Consider the following 18,530-nt stretch of genomic DNA (forward strand, 5'->3'; position numbering starts at 1 on the left):
TTTTGCTGTCTCCTTACTATCACTGAGAGTAGAGTGTCAAGACCCCAGCGTCATCTCCAAGGGATGCTGTCTTTCAGAGGATTGGAGCGTGGTTCTCTCTCCCCTCCAGGAGAAAAGACAAGGAAGAGCAATTTAAAATATCATTGGGAAGTATATTCTTCAGGGGAAAGAGTTTAGATCCAAACTGAAAATCACCTCCAGCTTTTAAAGCTATGCCTGCTTGGGCAATTTGCTCTGCCTCTCAGGCTCATCAACTAGAAAATGGGTATACTTCCCTTCCTCACCGAAATGACTTAAAGTAGCATCCTATATAATGGGCTCAGCCAAATAATCAGTACGGGGCTCGATAAGTAAACAGATTCCCGGGCTCACTCATTGCAACTTTACCAAGAAACAACCTGGGAGCGCCCAGGGTGAATCAAGTATGGGAAATGCTCAGGCAACTCGGAAAGTAGTAGAGCAACACTAATAATCAGTGGTGGCGAGGTTCCGCCCCGTTGACAAGCAACCAACCCATCAAGAGCGCATCAGCAAACCAACTGGCCGGCAGGAGCCGGGGAGCGGTCACGGGCATCTCCCTCCCGGGAGGACGCAGCTACCCTCTCCCCCACCCCCTCCCATCCCCACTTCTGGACGCGCCCTCGCAGCCTCCCGCGGGTCGGGAGCCTCCGAGCCGAGGTGCGCCAGGTGGCGCGGGTGCCAGGCGCGGCCAAGCCTCGGAGGACTGAGTCAGCCGCCCAACTATGCTGCGGAACCAGGACGGCCGGCTCTGCCGCCCCCGCCGCTGAGCCCAGGCCGCCCCCGTGCGGGGAGCCAGCTCCCCGCCCCCGCGGGACCGGAGGAAGCGGCCGAGGAACCGCGCGGGAGCACCTGGGCTGGGCGCCGGCGGCGGGCCCGGCGCTTCCGGAGCTGCGCGCTCCCCGCGCTCCCCGCCTCCAGGTGCGGCGGTCGCGGCGCGCCGGCCGAGTGACAGCGCCGCCCGCGTGGCCGCTGTCCGGGCAGCCGGCGGGGACCGAGAAGGAGGAGGCCCTGTGCCTGGGACCGACGGGTGAGGAACGAGGAGCCGGGCGGGGAGAGACGTCGGCGCCCGGGCTCCCCCAACTCCCGCCTCGCCCCCGGAGCCTGGCGGCCCTCGTGCGAGGTGAGTACCGGGGCCGCGGGGTGCGCTGGGCGGCGTGGACCTGGGCTGTGTGCGAGGACCGTCTAAGGTGGGGCTGGGGCTTTGCAGTACTTTTTCGGGTAAATTTCCAGAGCGCCAAGTGCTGGGCTCTGGTTTCGGCCCCTTGGATTTCGCTCCGGCGTGTGGGCGTCTAAAAGGAAACCAGAAGCGAGTAAGGGATACGAAAAACCCACTTACTAATGTGACTTGGCCTGGGAGGGTGACAATCCGGATAGACAGCTAGAATTACCCTCCATGCCCCCTCCCCAAAAGAAAAATAAACAAAAAGGAGCCGCCCTTCAGCGAGTTTCAAGCACCAAGTTATTTACTCCCTAGAGATAGCGAGTTTGCTCTGATCTTCGAGCTCCCCCGCATCCTGCTTTTTGTACGCCGTGAGACCACAGGCCTGTAAATTCACTTTAATTACAGTCATTTGACTTCCACCTGCCTCAACCTAACACCCTGCAGGGCAACCAGTCGGCTGTGAGTTGACCAGATTGATCTTTCTCTGTGACTTTTGGAGACTGGTCTCTTGAGGAAATGGGTGCCCATCTTATTTAGTAAAGTAAGTTCATCCTGGCTTGTTTTCTTAAACACTTCCCTTGCCTTCTTGCGGCAATCTGGAGTTTGTATTTTTTTTGGTTTTTTTTTCCCTGTTGGGGGAGGCTTTGTGAAATTATATCGTGAAGTATAACGTTTGATAATTAGAGGAAAATAGAAGCTAGTTTGTGTGGAATAATATTTTAGGCTGTTGCAAGTTTGCATGGTGATAGCAGCATTTTTTTCTTTTGCAAGTGTGTCCTTGAAGTAGGCTGCTCAGTGGACTGTATCCTTTTGGTTTAAAGAAAGCATATTGAAAAAGAAACTATTTTTAAAATTACCTTTAAATGGATGTCATTGTGATTACCAATTACAGAATTGTACTTACAAACTCAGTATTGATTGTCCCTCACTTAAGCACTCTGCAACCCAGCGAGTGTGGCATGTTGCCCATACGGACAGTGATTAGAAGATGAAGTTACGGCAGTTTTAAAAAGGAAGTTAACTTTTTTAAGGAAAAGGAGAGAAAAATACCTTTAAAAATTCATGCACTCACAATAGAAATATTGAAGGAAAACCCTCATGACATTTCACTGTTTAACCATGTGTAAAAAGAAAGGAAAAGTAAAATGGGTCATGGAACTAGGTTAAAGTTTAAAGTAGCAATATCTCCTTGGTTCCTTTTTAAATGTACAGGGTGGGGCAAAAGTAGGTGTACAGTTGTGAGTACGGGGAGCAGAGTTTACTCTTGTAGTATTATTTACTTGTAGTATTAGTTTACTCTCGTGTATTATTTTCCATTTGAACAACTGTACACCTACTTTTGCCCCACCCTGTATATTTAACATATGCATTTCAGATGAGTCTTAACACCAGGAATATTTTATGAGGACTTCATTTGTCAGTATTCTGAGATTTATTAAAATACCTGGAGGGTAAGTCAAATGACTTGTTAAGACTTATTTATGTGGGCGTGTATGCATTTGTTTTTTCCCTCTGTAAGCTTGTCACATTTTGTGTTGTCCATGAAAGGAGAAGCTGATGGTACATTTGAAAACAAATTCATAATCACCTATCACTACAACCTTCTCGCAGTGTGAGGCTCATAGATATCCGATGAATACTTTTCAATTTAACTACAGTTACTATGATTAAATATAGAATTTATGTTATAACTAGTTGCTACTTTCTTATAAACTCTCTGTGACTATGAAAATTTAAAAACTTGCTTAGGATGCTGGGTTATAGACCTCATGATATCCCACAAGGTTTTCTTTTGTTACTTTGTAGCCCAGCCTCCCTGAAACTTGGAGACAGTTTGTTGAAAGATGCCTAGTTCCATGACAAGGGCTAAGTGATGGTCATTGCTGTGATAGTTTTATTTTAACAGGTGTTCCCCCACCTTCCATTTATTTATTGACTCAGTGGATTCAAGCTTTTCACTTACTCTAAGCTGATGGGTTTTTTAAATTCTTTGCAAAATATTAATTAGGTAGAGAGTTTGTCATTAATGTTGGAAGTATTTCTTACCTTTGACCAGAAATGATTAATGAGAGATTAGAGGCTGTGAAATGCCTTCATCTTTTTTTGTGAAGTCTTAGACTGCTGTAGTTGACCATTTTAGGTTTCTTTTAAGCATTGGCCAGATTGAATATTTAATGATAGTTAAACCGTTTTGCTGACTTATTTTCTTAACTGAAGTAAATAGTCAAGGGTATTCTTCTCACATGATCTTCTCTAGTTAGAAATTTGATCTGTGAAATTTTGTTACAGTTTTGACTCAGCATGAATTTTGCTTCCTTGCCCATGCCATGGAGGAAGCACAGGGATCCTGATGTGGGTGAAAGCAATTATTTTGAGCAGTTTCAGGAGTAAAACTACCAGTGAAGAAATAGAAGACAGGTTTCTGTCTTCTACCATTTGCGTACAGAGATGTGTGCATAGGTGAGGGAGTGTTCAGGGACCGGCTGATAAAGCAGTGCATTTGCCTTTATGATTCTCCCCAAAATGGGATGCAAAAAGGAGTGTTACATTACCTATAGCTTTAGGAAGAGGAGAGAATGGTTTAACCCTGCAGAGTTGGACAGATGATCAAGAAAGCATGGAAGAGAAGTGTGGTCTCCGTGCTGACTTGGCCTTGGTGGGTCCCGGTGAAAGCCGTTGCCAACATGCTTCCCCAGTCCGGAGGGCTCTTTCAGGCCCTCCGTCTCCGGTTGCAGCTTCCTTTTCTGGTGTCACCTTTCTTTGAACTCTTGGTCCCTCCCAGCTACTCTCATCTCCTTGCTATTGTTAGAAGACATTTTCTCCCTCTGTGGCATGCCTGCTACTTCAGATGCTGCCACCTCCTTCTGCTGTATTTCTTCTGTCCGTCTTAGAGCTCCCTCCTGTAGCTCCTTCCCTGAGCACTCCATCCTCCAGGCTCAGTTTACTGCATACTTCACTGTATCCATGAAGCCGATGTGAGATTTTGAGAGTTCCCTGGCAGTCATGAAAGATGATGGTGCTACCTCTCTGTACTGAAAAATACAACAATACTTGAAATGTGGACCGTGTGAAAGTCAAGGTTACAACATTTGATTTTTGTTATCATTACTATTTCAGTGGGTACATCGGAGTCTTCCAGTTCTGATATTCCTTCGTCACTGGCACTTACTGTCCTGGCAGACGAGGGACTGTTCATACGCACACTGCTTTCCTTGGCTTGTCGTCCCGTCTGGTCTACTCTTTGGTTCTGAACTCTTTGAGGGAAGACACTGCATGTTTACTTCCTTCGTAGCACTTAACACAGTTCTCAAATGAGACGTCAGGTGCTGTTATCTTGAACTGCAGATATTTCCCACTGTTATCTTGGAGAGAGTAAATCGTGTGCCTTAAATATTTATTGAACGAATAATTCTAAGTAAGCAAATCCATAAGTTGGGAGACAGTTGCTGAGATAGCCTTTTTTTTCTAAGAAAGAGAGACTTTGGCAGTTGCAGAACCACTAGGAACAAGCCCTCAGATTCGGTTGGAAAAGAGGTCAGGGTGCTATTTATAAATGCAAGGAGAGGAAATGGTTCACAGTAGGCTATTTTGAAACATCTGGTTGTTAGTCTAAAAATGCAGCTCAAACTCAGAGAAATGGTTTGGTACATATTTATATTAAATTTAAAAGTTTTAAATATAATGTACATATGAAAAGTGCACATAAGTACATAAGTGTACCTTTAAAAATCTTTTCATTGACGTATACTATCAGTTTTGACCTGAGTAAATTAAACATTAAAACTCTGTTCAGTGTGGCATGAAATGGGGCAGAGTCTGAAGGGGCAGTTGTGCCTGTGTTCACTTCAAGGGTTTCAAGGTGTCTGAGTCTCCTCCTTCTGGGCGTGGCCAGGCAGCAGAGAGGGCAGGAGAGGGCTGGCACCTGGCAGAGGGAGCTGTCCAGGTGGTCGGGGCTCGCAGCTGGAGGATCTCCGCGGTGATGCAGGCTTCCACTTACTGTTCTGAATCATCCTACTTCTGCTCTTGCAGGGACTTGGGAAGATGAAACCTTTGTCTGGCTGCCCAAAACGTAGGACTGCTCTTTAAGGGCCTCTAAAGGAGAACAAGTCTCAAACATCAGTTAACGCAAAATCTAGGGGGCAGCTGGAAAAAGAAAAGACTTACTGAACTGAGGGAACTAGGGAGATTATGGACCACGTAGCTATTGAGATGGTATCTAAAGAACCGAGTCTAGGTACTACTTATGCTACAGATAACTTCTCACAACGAGTAAAGGAATTACCACTTCTGGCCTTCACCGGATATGGAAGTGACTATTAAGTTCTGGAGTTTGAAAGACTTGTATTTTTCAGAATGCCTAGTCAGTATAATAATCGAAATATAACTCAGAACAATAATTTCTCCTTGACCCAAGCCATGAATGCTTTTGCCCAGGGTCTGGCTGTTTCAGAGCTCAGCAATGCTTGTTACTTGCCCGGGTCTGTTTTGAGATCATGTATATTTAGTCATTTCAGCCTCAAAACAGTGCTGGGCTGTAGGCATTATTGCCGTCACTGCTTACACATGACAACAGTGGGGCTCAGAAGAATGAAGGAACTTTCCCAAGGTCATGCAGCTGGCACACAGCGGAGCGGAGGTCACTGAAGATCACTGTGGCCTGTGTCCCAAGTCCAAGGTCTTCAGTAAGACCCTCGTTCTCACTACTCCAACTGCATCTGTATGTTACTTAGTACAACCATTTTCACTGCTGTGGTAGGTACTTTGTGAGCTTATTAGAGGAATAGTTACAGTGCTGACTTAAAGGAATGCAATTTTACGAGGTGGGCAGAAGAATACCAGTGAAACCAAGATCAGTACTCTATTATGAATATGACCAAGTGAATATTGTATACAGCAGATGAAGTAATAATAATAGTCAACATTCATTCTTTTTTTAACTTGCTGATTGTAGAGAGACAGGCACACAGAGAGAGACATCAATTTGTGTTTTTCCACCCCTTTAGGCACACTTGGGTTGAGTCTTGTGTGTGCTCTGAGTGGGGATCAAACCTACAATCTCGGCATACCGGAACAATGCTCTTATGAACTCAGCTACCTGGCCAGGGTGACAGCCAACATTTGTAATTCATGCCAGGTACTGTTAGATATACCTTACATATTTTACCCGTTTAATTCTGATAGAAATCCTACGAGATATGAGGCATTTTATCCTCATTTTATAGACAAGGAAACTGAGATCCAGGGAAGTTAAATAATGGGACCGAGGTGCACAGTTAACGTGGGGAAGGCCAGCTCGGAATGGGGTAGCTGGACCCAGCAGCTCTGCACTCCCTGTGCTGCGGCCCGGGTGAATGAACGGGGAATGAAGGGGCGTGGAATAGGTAGGGAAGATGCACGGACGTGGTAGTACACGCTGTGAGACTGGACTTGGCCCCCAAAGGAGGGGGAAAAGCTGAGGTGTGTAGCGGGAGTTCCATGTGAATAAAAGCTGAAAAGCTGACCCAGATATTCTAGTCAATGTGCCTGCCTTAACCGTGTTCAACAACACAAAAACACAGGGTACTGGACTATTTTAAGTGTGTAGTTCAGTGGCGTTAAGTGTATTAACATTGCTGTGAAGCAGATCTCCAGAACTTTTCTTACCTTCCAGAACTGAACCTCTGTATCCATTAAACACATGCCCTCTGCCCCCAACCCTGGTAAGCGCCATCCTACTTTCTGCTTCTTTGAATTTAGCTGTCTGTCTCATATCAGCGTCAAACAGCATTTGTCTTTTTTAGATGGGCTTATTTCACTGGACATAACGTCCTCAAGGTTCATCCATGTCGGTAGCACATTGCCGAATTTCCTTCCTGTTTAAGGCCACGTGGTTTTCAGCGTGTATGGAGCACATTTTGTTTATCCGTCCATCCGTCAGCACTTGGGTTGCTTCCGCTCCCTGTGTCCTTTTGCATCACATTGAAAGTGAACCCTTTAAAGTCATGGTTAAGTACCTGGTGAAACAATGCGTAGATACTTTCTGTTCTAGTCAAGCAGTTTTTTGTTTAACTTTCTTTTCATCCTGTCACCTTTGACTGCTCAGGTGGGCAGTAAATTCTTTGACGGTATTTGATAGTTTTAATAAATGAAATTCTAGATTAACATTTCTTCATACAGTAATTTCAAAGATGTTATCTTTTAACTTGCCATTGATTCTCAAATCTCAAGTAATTAAATGTAAATGAATGTAGGCTTCCATATCTAACCACTTACCTGACACATATACCCACAATCAATTTGAAAAGATGTACAAAGTTTGGGCCTGCACAGCGTAGTATATTTAAGTAGCATTTCTCTAGTGACTGGTGCACTTAGGTGGTCAGAGGAGAGAAAATACAAAGCCCTCCACCCTCTACGCTGTGAACTAAGTTGCGTAACTGGTAGACAGCACAGGTGGTGGGGTCTGACTCTCAGAATTCCGGCTCCACCGTTTTTCTGTTTCATGTGCTGTGTGGCCTTGGGCACGAGACCTTCCTCCCACGGCAGCTATGAGGATTGCGGGAGATCCTCCACAGAGGGTTTGTTACCAGGCCACAGATATTGGCTGTTATTATTAGCAATAAAAGTCTGAAGGAGAACGAGAAGAGCTGGATGTGTACTGATGGTTGGGAAGGCGTAGTGGTCAAGGTAGTGACCATGGAGGCAGTGACCACAGTGGAGAGTGATGACGAGGTTGCGGAAACCGGGCTTCCTGTTATGGGTTTAGGGGGGGTTGTGTTGCCACAAGCTAAGGTAGGTGAATGGGTGGCAGAGGAGAGGGACGCCAAGTGACCAGTTTTTCCTTGAACTGGGGACTGAGCACTTAGACCTGAACAGTGAGGTAGGATCCTTGGCTGGGGACCTTTTGCTGTTCTGTACTATGGGATGGAGTGATACGACAACAATCATATTTTCTCAGGTCCACTTCCTCTTCTGCATGTTTGTGGGGAACAAAGTAGATTGTGCTGATTTTATGATACTTCCTGTTAGTATCTTGTTATCAAAACAGTGGAGTTTGCTTGATACGCAAATACCATGATACCTATTTCTTGTGATTATATTCTGTACTGAAGCAAAGGTAGAATTCTGTTAAGATTTGTAGCCTGAGTTAGCTATTTCAGTAAGTTATCCATATGGAGCTCCCTAATTTTTTTAAGGCTTAGCTGTTCCTCCGCAATACGTTTATTAGCAATTTAAAGGCAGAGGTCTCTTACCTGAAGTGCCAGGCACCTTGTGGTGGTGATTAGATGTAGAGAATTGGAGGAGTAAAATGTACCTGCAGGATGCCGTAAATCAGCTTACCTGTCTACTGGTGCCACTCAGTTATGACCAGCAAAACCATTTTCTTACACATTTCCTGGATTTCCCATGGGGGTTGGTTCCACCCTATTTAGAACTGTCTTACTGTATTCTGGAATCATTACCCTTATAATCTACAAGACTTGTATTGATAACTTTAGAAAGTTTCACTATTCATGTGGCAGTTTAATTTTTTTTATTTGATATTTTCTGAGATACCTTTCAGGGGTTCTGTGATTGTTAAACCTAGTACTTGGCACATTTACAGTTTCTAAAGACCGTAAAGTTATGGTTCTGATTTTAAAATGGCGTGCTTTTTAAAAAATGGATTACACTTGTGACTGAATCCAATTTTTCTGTGTTAATTTTTCCTTCTTGTAAGAGATTGGAGCCAGGCACAGTTAACTCTAGAAGTTACCAGCACTGGATACTTAGTGACCCTCTGATTTAATGAATTGACCCATGGTTTTCAGTTGTTTTTTTTTTCCTAGCTCAGTTAGGGGAAATGATAAAACTCCATTGGTAATAGCTGGGCAGTGGGGGTGGGGAGTGGCCACTGTGGTGGTTTTTCTTAGGTGAGGCATTGGGACTGGGGAGGCTGTCCCAACCCATGAGTTTTTAAAAACCCCATAGCTGGTTTGTATGTTCCCAGCTACCCCCCCCCCGCCCCCCCCCCATGCCAACCGTAACTCCTGATTTGATCTGTTTTCGTGGTTGGATGGATTGGAGAATCTTCTCTTTGCTCCCTATGAGTTTGGTGACCTAAATATAGACAAAAGTTGAAAACTATGTATGCATTCCAGTTTTCATCTGTAATCTCCTCAAAGGTGAGAAGAAGTCTTTCAGCAAACATTTATCGAACACCTCTTATATGCCTGCCAGTGTTCAGACTTAAGGGCTGGAGCCTTGAACAAACAAGGTCCTTGCTGTCTTGGGACAGCCCACAGATGTCAGTTGGTAACAAATGCCATGAATGTAGATAAAGCAAGGGTAAGGAATAGTGAGGCATCAGGCATGCTTATATATGCATGGGCGGAGGGCTCTGGAAGGCCTCTCTAAAGGGGCCCATTTGAGCAGAGAGCTGCTGAGATGATGGAGTGAGCCCTGAGGTGTGGATATGTGTTGGGGAGGCAGCTTTGAAAGAGATGGGAGGACTAGGGATAAGGTTATAAGGTGGGAAGAAGACTCAGACCAACTTGATGGCACTTGAGTGATGGAGGGGGGAAAGCCAGGGAAAGTTGGGAAGTCTTTTGGAATGACTTCCGTTATAAAATAGGAGGTCTGTCTGGACCCCTAAAGTCCAACCATTGTTAATATAATGAGAATGATTTGTGCAACATCGATGTAACCTGGCAGCCAGGGAGAGTGGGCTGGAATGCACAGGTGTGAACAATGATGACCTGACCAGTCAGTGTTGAGTGAGCATGTTTACTGTGTGGCCATGACATTCAAAATGACTGAGCAAGTAGAGCGAACAGTCTGCATCCCATTTTGCATTAAGCTCGAACATTCCTCCATGGAAACTATTTGGGTGATTCAGCAGGCCACAACTATGGGCCACTTGTGATTGGCAGCTTTGTTAAGAGAATGCACTGGCTCATGTATCATGTCTCGTGCAGAGTTTTTGGCACAACATCAAATCGCCCAGATGACTCAGCCCCACTACGGCCCAGATTTGGAGCCCTGTGACTTCTGGCTTTTCCCAAAACTAAAATCACCTTTGAAATGGAATAGATTTTAGACGGTTGATGAGATTCAGGAAAATATGAAGGGGTAGCTGATGGTGATTGGGAGAACTGTGTGAGGCCCCAAGGTGTCTACTTTGAAGGAGACTGAGGTGTCATTGTCGTCTGTACAATGTTTCTTGTATCTTCTTCAGTAAATGTCTCTAATTTTTATAGTACATGGCTGGATACTTTCTGGATAGACTGTCGTATGTCATCTGGCTGCTAGACTGAGACCATACTGTTGGGGTGGGTGGGTAGGGGACCAGGACCGAATCTGGGCTGTCAGTTAGGAGACTATTATAATGGTCTAAAATAGATAAGATAATGGCTTGGAATAGGATGTGACCAGGGCAGGTGTTGAGAAGTAGTTGGTTCGGGATGGAGTTCCAAGGTAGAGCTCAGTAAGGTCGTAAGATCAGGTTTATTAAATGATGTTGCCAGCCAGGCCTGTAGCAGGTGCTCCTAAATGTTACCTCCCCGTTAGTGCTTCTTCCTCTTGGAAATGGGTCAGGATGGGATGGGCAGACGCTCAAGCACGCCTGTCATGCCAGCTCTTCATACGTCCTCTCCACGTGTTCTACACGTACGCCGTGCACTAAGTTTATAAACAAACAGTTTGACTGGAATTTATTGGGCAGTTTATATGAGCTGATCGTCGCCTTGGCAGACGCATTAGTTTATAATGGGATAACAGAAATAATGACGTGTCAAACAGTTAGCGTTAGGCATTGTTGTGTGTAGCTGGTGTTCTCGATTCTGTGCAGCGGCCCTGTGCAGTAGGCACTGTTAATGCTCTTATTTTCCCGTGAGGAAACAGGCACGGAACGAATACATGGAGGAACTGGGACTTGATACAGGTTGTTCAGTTCCCAAATCTTGGCATTTGCACAGTATTATCCCACTTCTGTAGGTTGCTGTTGAATGAATAACATGTGATTTAATGCTCTAAGAAGGAGGTGCTGTGGATGTATAAAGGAGTTTATTACTTGTACCATAGAAACCTTGTGAAAAAAATAGCATTTGAGTTAGACTTCAAAGAACGGGAAAGATTTCAGCTGTGGGAAGATAATGACTGAACTGCTGAAAAGAAAAAAAATATAATGGTGGAACTGAATATTTGCTAAGCACTTACCACATACTAACCACCATTTTAACACTCACAGATGGATTGTCCTATTTAAGCTTCACCAGTGCTGAGGTACCTTTGAGTGTTTCCATCCTGTGGTTAAGGTAGCTGACGTACAGACGTGTGCCTGTGCTTACACTGCTCCCAAGCAGGGAAGGGACGCTGTGAGTCTGACTCCAGACTTGTGGGCAGTGTGGTAGGAGGGACATTCCATCCCAGGGGAGGCAAGTGATGAGATTCAGCTCAGGCGAGATGGTATAAAGCATCCTGGGGGGCGGGAGGAATTTACAGTGTGATTACTGAACGTTGGTGAGCATCCCAGCCATCGTTGGTACGTGTTGCAGACACAGGTTCCTAGGCCCGTTACCAGCTCTTATTGCTGCACAGCAGATCCATGGACCAGTGTTTGGGGAGCCGCTGACCTGGAGCACATGGAGGGCTTTGCTTTCGTATGAAGGAGTTTGAATATAGGAGACTTTTAAAGTTAGGCATGCCCACGTCTTTGCGTCTGATGATGTGCGTAGAGGCTAGAAGCCTCTAAAGAAAGAAGTGGATGTGTGAGCACCTTTTGGTGATAAGATGGTTAAAAAGTCAGGTGATTGGAAGATGGAGCTGATGTAAAGTACACAGCAGACTGTGAGTCAAGAATAGGAGTCAGGTTCTGTAGCCACATTCAGCATGTTGACTGATGGTTGAGAGAGATTTGGGGTAGCACGTTTGGTGTATCCGTCCTGGAGTCAGCCACCCAGGAAGTGCATGCATATGCTGCAAGGGAAGGAAAAGGCTTAAGGAATTGGAACACACGTGCACACCGAAAAACTAACACAATGGGCCTCTCAGCCAATTCTGCCATCCTCCTTACCAGCCTCTCCCCTCTCTCTTAAACGTGTCACCAGCACTTGTCAAGTTTCAGGGATCCTAGTTACATATTGAAAAGGGAATGATTCTGTTTAAGGTCCGTAGAAGCCTTTATAGAGGAGGTAGTACTGCCTATTCAACATTTTAACTAGAGCATGAGATTTTGCAAAATGCATAGATCTGTAAGCAGATACAGTATATACAAAAGATATGGAACTATTAAACAATTGATTCTCTTGGGAACAATAATTAACAGTTAAAGTGAGTGAAAGACGTGGGTGGAATGACACAGGTTGAACTTGAACCTGGAGTTAGTAAGTAGGAACACCTACGTTGCAGGAAATGTGTATGAGGTATGATGTGTGGCACATAATTGCTGTTTACATCAGTCATAGCGGTTGTTATTGTTCGACTGTAAGAAGCTTAGACTTGATCCTTTTGAGGATGTGGTGTGATATGCCAAATTGGATTTTCAGTAATTCACTGATAGAGGGAGACTGGTCGGGGGATTTGTTCAGATTGTTAGTGGTAATCCAGGCAAGAGGTTACAATGAAGGTCTGAACTGGGGCAAAGACAGTGAGGATGGAGGAGGGTATTAGTCAGTGTGGGCTGCTACAGCAAAATACTACAGACTTTTATTTTCTCATAGTTCAGGAGGATGCAAAGCCAGCCCATTTGGAAGTAATTATTCCCACTTTGTGACGTGTCAAAAACAAATTGGGTAATGTGTTCATTTATAGAATAATTGTGTATAACCAGAGTGGTAGATCTGAGGCCTAGGTTTGTATGTGGAGTTGAGGTTTAACTTTCTCCCTTTTTTCCCTGATATTTTGTCGTTTTGAGTGTGACTGAGGGATACCTTGTTGATAAAAGCATTTTCTGCTTGTCACCCCTTATCCGTATTTTTATTTCTTTGCTCCCCCAGTGCTGCCTGAATATGATGTGTGCTTTCTCTCTTATCCTGTACCTGCTTGTCAGTATTTGCTGATATTTTAAACAGTCGAGCTGATCATTTCTGGGGTTTTGGCATGCAGCACCTGGGTTTGAGGTTGATTTCCAGAAACATTGCATTAACACTTGATCAGAGGAATTGACCATGTTTGGGTGTGTCTCATTTTATTCCTTCAGCTACGCGTGTTATGCATTTTCTTTTTATTGAAGCATTATATTCAGAAATTTGCATATATACATCTGCACAAACTAAACACAGTTATGGAAACAGAATATAAATAAATCAGCTTCTAAAAAATGTATTGATGTTCTTTAGGAGAAAAATGGACCTATGTGAATCTGCTGTGTGTAAGGAAAATGTGACCTTTAAACATTTTCATTTTACTTTCGTATTACCTTATTTCCTGTTATATAATGTATTTAAGGATTAACTAATTGGTCTACTTTGGTCTACAGGTCTTATTTTGCCCGTCAGTGTTGTACATATAATGCCACTGCTTTCTTGAAATGAAAGTTATTGACCTGAGATATATGTTCTAACTGTACTTTTTAAGAGAGTCTCTGAAGAAAGTGTAGTAAAGGGGAAAGTTGTTCATATCTAGTTGTGTTAAGGAAGATTATCTGAAACTTGGTAATCAAAAGAACATACAGCACGTTCTTTCAATACCTTGTTGTGGTTAATAACTGTTAATAGACCCACCCTTGGGATTTTTTAAAAGATTTTATTTATTTATTTTTAGAGAGAGGAGAAGGGAGGGAGAAAGAGAGGGAGAGAAACATCCATGTGTGGTTGGTGGTTGCCTCTTGAGTGCCCCCCCGCCCCCCCAGACCTAGCCCGCAACCCAGGCATGGGCTGCCCTAACTGGGAATCGAACCGGAGCCTCTGTAGTTCGCAGGCCATCACTCCTTCTACTGAGTCACACCAGCCAGGGCCCACCCTTGGGATTTTTAGTTCAGTTCTTGTGCTCCACTTTCTATTTACTCCTTGTTTAAATCCCAGACCTGGGAAGTTACCCATTAGCTTATGGATTTTTCTCCAGTAGAAAGACACCTCTAAAAGCTTTAATTTTGTGCCCCATAGGGCATTAACCAATTTATTTTTAATCTAATCTTTCAGTCTTATCCTAAGACTAAAAAAAAAAGCCTTTTCTGATGGACTGTATAAACCCATTCTACAAATGCTCTAGGCACTGACTGACCTTACCATCATTCTGGTTCCTTCATTAGTGAGTCGGATAATGTTTTTGACACATGTCCACTTCGTATTCATGTGAGAGTCATTTTTTTTTTTTACCTTGATGTGACCATAGCATTTCTGTCCTGTACCTTCACGCCCTCCCTGGGAATTGCCTTCTAGGACATCAAAGTAATACACAAAGATGCCAAACTTAAGAGTTTGGTGGGTGACAGTCATTATCCTCATGTTGGTTGTATTTCTTCAGAGGAAGTTGATAATGTTAAAACGAGATTTTCATTTTCCCCCTAGGCTGAAGCATGCAAAGCATTCACTATGGAGAAAGTAACATTCTGAGACGTTGAAGTTCGGCCTCCTGTGTGCGTATCTCCTTGTACTGCTTTTTGTAAGTGAGCATAGTAATGAAGCCACCATTATGTCCTCAGTCCCTGCAGTAAATGTTGATATCAAAGATTTCCTGATGAGCATTAATTTGGAGCAGTATCTCTCCCGCTTCCATGAGTTTGGTTTTAATACCGTGAAGGACTGTGCAGCAATAAATGATAGCGTGCTACACAAAATCGGAATATCACCCACAGGACACCGGAGGAGGATAATTAAACAGTTACAGATAATCTTGTCAAAAATGCAAGATATCCCAATATATGCAAATATTCATAAGACAAAGAAGAATGGTGAGACCTCAAAGGATCACCATGCTCCATCTTCCCAAAGGGGCGCTTGCACAGAACGTTTAGATTCGTGTGCTGCCGAGACACCTAAACCAGCGCAATTGGAAACTGTTACCAAGAATCGAGATCAACATGACATTAGTGCAGAAAACAGCCAGTCTCATAAATCCGATGGCAAGCCGCCTCTCCCTGAACACAGCCTTCCCCTTCCAGGAGAAAAGCTGTGCCTGAATTTAGATTCTTTTCAAGATTCCTTACCTGGTAGTGAAAATAGTAAAATGGAGTCTTTGATTACAAAGAAGGCTGTGGATTGTACAGTTGGAGAAGAACAAGCAGGAAATGTTGATTTGATCTCAGAAAATGTGAGCAGGCTTCCTCGTGGAGACCCCGAATGCCTTTCTTCCCGCGACTGTCCAGTGTCAGATGCAAATTCCGGAAATGGAACTAACGGTTTATCAGAAAGATCACCGCCATCCCCTTTCTTCAAATTTCAAGGAGAGATGATTGTAAATGATTTGTATGTTCCATCCTCACCATTCCTGCCACCTATGCGAAGTCGTAGCAAGTTGGTTTCAAGGCCATCGCGATCTTTTCTGCTGAGACATCGGCCTGTACCGGAGATTCCAGGGTCGACAAAAGGACTCTCAGGGAGGTAAGAACTTTTATGGTAACTTGTAAGTATTCAATTTGGGGACATTTAGTTGTTTTAAACAATTTTATTTTCAGTGTTTTTTTATTTCTAAATTTAACTTCTACTAATTTACCTATTCAATTAATATTTTCCTCTCTTTAAAAAATTTTTTTTGTCATGCCATTTCTGTTGAACACTATTTCCCGGAGTCTGTTTCTATCCTATAACTGCCCGGAACGCTTCAGCGTTTGTCCATTTAGTTGGGGGGACATCCCTTCTCTTTCTTTTATCTGAGTATTCCTTTCCACACCTTCCCACCACACCTGGTGTATGTGACATTGCATCCTTCCATGAGTGCTGTCCTAACATTTGAATTGCTGACTCTGTCACCCCGCTAAAGTATTTGTTCTTTGGCAGGGGCTGTGTTTTTATCGTTTGTATTTCTACTGCTTGGCATAATACTTGGCATGAATTAATGATTCAGTGGACATCTGGTGAATACCTATTTGGTACTGTGCTAGGTGTGAAGGAGGTGGTATTAAAAAACAAAATTCAGCCAAGTAAACTTGAAGATCTTAATTGGCTTTGTTCGGTGATTAATGAATTGGACAGCATCTGGTTTAGCAAGTAGTAAGAACTCTGGGAAGTTGCACACGGTGGAAGGCTTTTATAGGTAGATGGCCGGAGGGCAAAGAAGTTATTCCAGCAAAGAATGGGTTTTTTAAGGCCAGGTCACTCTCCTTGGGGAACAAAGTCAGGGGGCTGGCCTGTCAGTTACCTAACTAGTGTGGACTGCACAATTCGATAGTGACTGGATAAAGGTTACATCCCAGGGAGAGGCTGAAACTGCAGTTGGGTTAGGTATTGTGGGGCGTAGCATGGGTGACTCCATTTTGGGTTTGTTGTTTCTTTTGTCAGAGAGGAATAAAGGGGCCTGAAACGTGGCATGGGAGACAGAAGTCCAATAAAATGATGGTAACTGCAGTGTGAACGAGGTCCACTAGAGATGGGAACTCCAAAGTGGGGCCCTAGAGAGTGTCACGTGGTCGGCAGCGTGAGGTAACTGTGCAGCCTGAGAGGAAGGAGCCTGCTTCCCGCAGAGAGAGCTTTTATGTGTTTCTTAAAGTTACGCCTAAAATAGTCGTGGTTTTTCTGTGGGGTTGATGTGGAATATCTTTTTCACTAAAAACTAACACTTGTCTCTCTGCTGAGAGGCACGAGGCTGTGAGTTTGGCTGTTACTGCCGGGTGCTAAAAGCTGGTATAGATTTCGTGCACTGGCTGGAGGTTGGCATTTCTGCAAGACTCCCACAGTCCTCCCCTCCCCCATTTGCTCTGTTCTCTCGATCTTAGGCAACTTTTGTAATTACAGTGTGACATCCTGGTTGTATTTTTAAGAGAAAACACAGGAAATTTAATATTTGCAAGAGAAAACATGGCAATTTACAAGACTGTTAATTTCAGTAACTGGCATTAGGGCAGCTCTCTGAGGGCAGAGGCCCGAATTTCTTTGCCTACCCTGGCATCCCTAGTGCCCATAGCGGAGGCTAGTATCTATTAGGAAATGAATAGTAATAGTGTCATTTATTAAACAACATAGGTGCTGGTTTGGTTTACAACTTTTCGTGAGTTACCTAGTTCTCACAATGGTCCTGTGAAGTAGGTAATAGTCATGCAGTTTCTTAGAAGGTAATTGAGTCTTAGGTTACTTTTCCTAGGATCCCGAGGCTGGTGACCTGGGTTTTATTCCAGTATACCTGACTCCAGAACCTGCTTTCTAAACCATGCATTTAAGAAATATTCTTATATTTAATTGTGTACAGAGGCCCACGTCAGAAAAAATTGCAGGTTCAGTTCCAGAGCACCACTGTAAAGTGAATCAGATTCCTTTTTTCTGGTGGAGGATCTTGCCTTCCATTTGGAAATAATATCTGTGAAACAGAAAAAGCTAAACACAGTAAAATGAGGTATGCCTGTATAAGAACTGGAGTATTTGTCAGGAATGTTAGAAGATCACTAACTTTTGTATGACCCTCGAGCTTTAAAATTTTTTTTTGCTAATTTGAAACAATTAAAAGAAGTAAACTGAGAGTGGTCTGATATGAGCGCACACATTCAAGTTGCATCTTTGCCGGAACGGAATCCTTCTGGGAGCCACAGGGTACCTTCAGATAATATAAACAGTTAGCTTACGTTTTGAATAAGATGCGCTATTTTTTCATAAACTGAAAGGCTGGATATTATATTGTGACTCTGAGGCCTTGAAAATGAGAATTGAAGTAATGTTAAATTAGTAGGAAGTGATTTAGTACCTGCGTCCTGGCCTGGTTGCCCATTGTGACATTTCTCTTTGGTTACGGCAGGAAGCGGCAGCTCTGCGCTCGTTTGTGGGGCTTAGACCATAAAACCAGACAGCAAATTTATTTCCAGACTGACTTGTGGTCCTCCCCAGAACTGCAAAGAGCAATTGCAAGTTGCAAAAGTGTTATAATGTGTTGTTTAAAATAAAATCATGGATTATGCCATCTGAGATTCTCTTCAATCAGATAACATCGAAATGATGTTTATTCCTGCATGTGCCAAATAAAAATATTTCTTTGTGGCCAGTGCTTTTAATGCAATTTCTTTACTAATTAACCATTTCATATAATTGGTAGAAGGAATATGATGCTAGCTAGACATACCCTCTTGAGTGAAGCCCTGTGTTGCCCACACCCCTGCCTGACACAGTGGGCTGTCCGACTGAAGGGGTTACTTTTGCTCTTGCCTTGGGCTTCTTCCGTGAATTCCGATTCCTTTTCTATGGACAGCTGGGCTGGGTGGGACTGTGCTCAACAGCAAGTCTTGGGAGATTAGCACTAGGCTGTGAGA

At 43.8% G+C, this 18,530-nt stretch overlaps 1 protein-coding gene across 5 annotated transcripts in view; it reads left to right on the top strand.

Annotated features, from left to right (window-relative positions):
- Positions 1 to 681: 681 nt before the first annotated feature.
- ARAP2 (ArfGAP with RhoGAP domain, ankyrin repeat and PH domain 2) overlaps positions 682 to 18,530 on the top strand; it is a 164,172-nt gene continuing 146,323 nt past the window's right edge. For 3 of the 5 annotated variants that reach the window (XM_037064360.1, XM_037064364.1, XM_037064363.1), the window contains exons 1-2: positions 682 to 1,141; positions 14,650 to 15,681. In XM_037064360.1, the coding sequence (XP_036920255.1) occupies positions 14,774 to 15,681 (908 nt within the window). In that variant the 5' untranslated portion in view covers positions 682 to 1,141; positions 14,650 to 14,773. Of the gene's footprint in view, positions 1,142 to 1,627; positions 1,725 to 7,693; positions 7,741 to 14,649; positions 15,682 to 18,530 lie in introns of those variants that run through there. The other 2 variants (XM_037064361.1, XM_037064362.1) reach the window with 2 other exon arrangements.

This window comes from Sturnira hondurensis, unplaced genomic scaffold (assembly GCF_014824575.4).
Source record: "Sturnira hondurensis isolate 20B ecotype Veracruz unplaced genomic scaffold, ASM1482457v3 Scaffold0015056, whole genome shotgun sequence".
In the NCBI taxonomy this organism is placed as follows: domain Eukaryota; kingdom Metazoa; phylum Chordata; class Mammalia; order Chiroptera; family Phyllostomidae; genus Sturnira; species Sturnira hondurensis.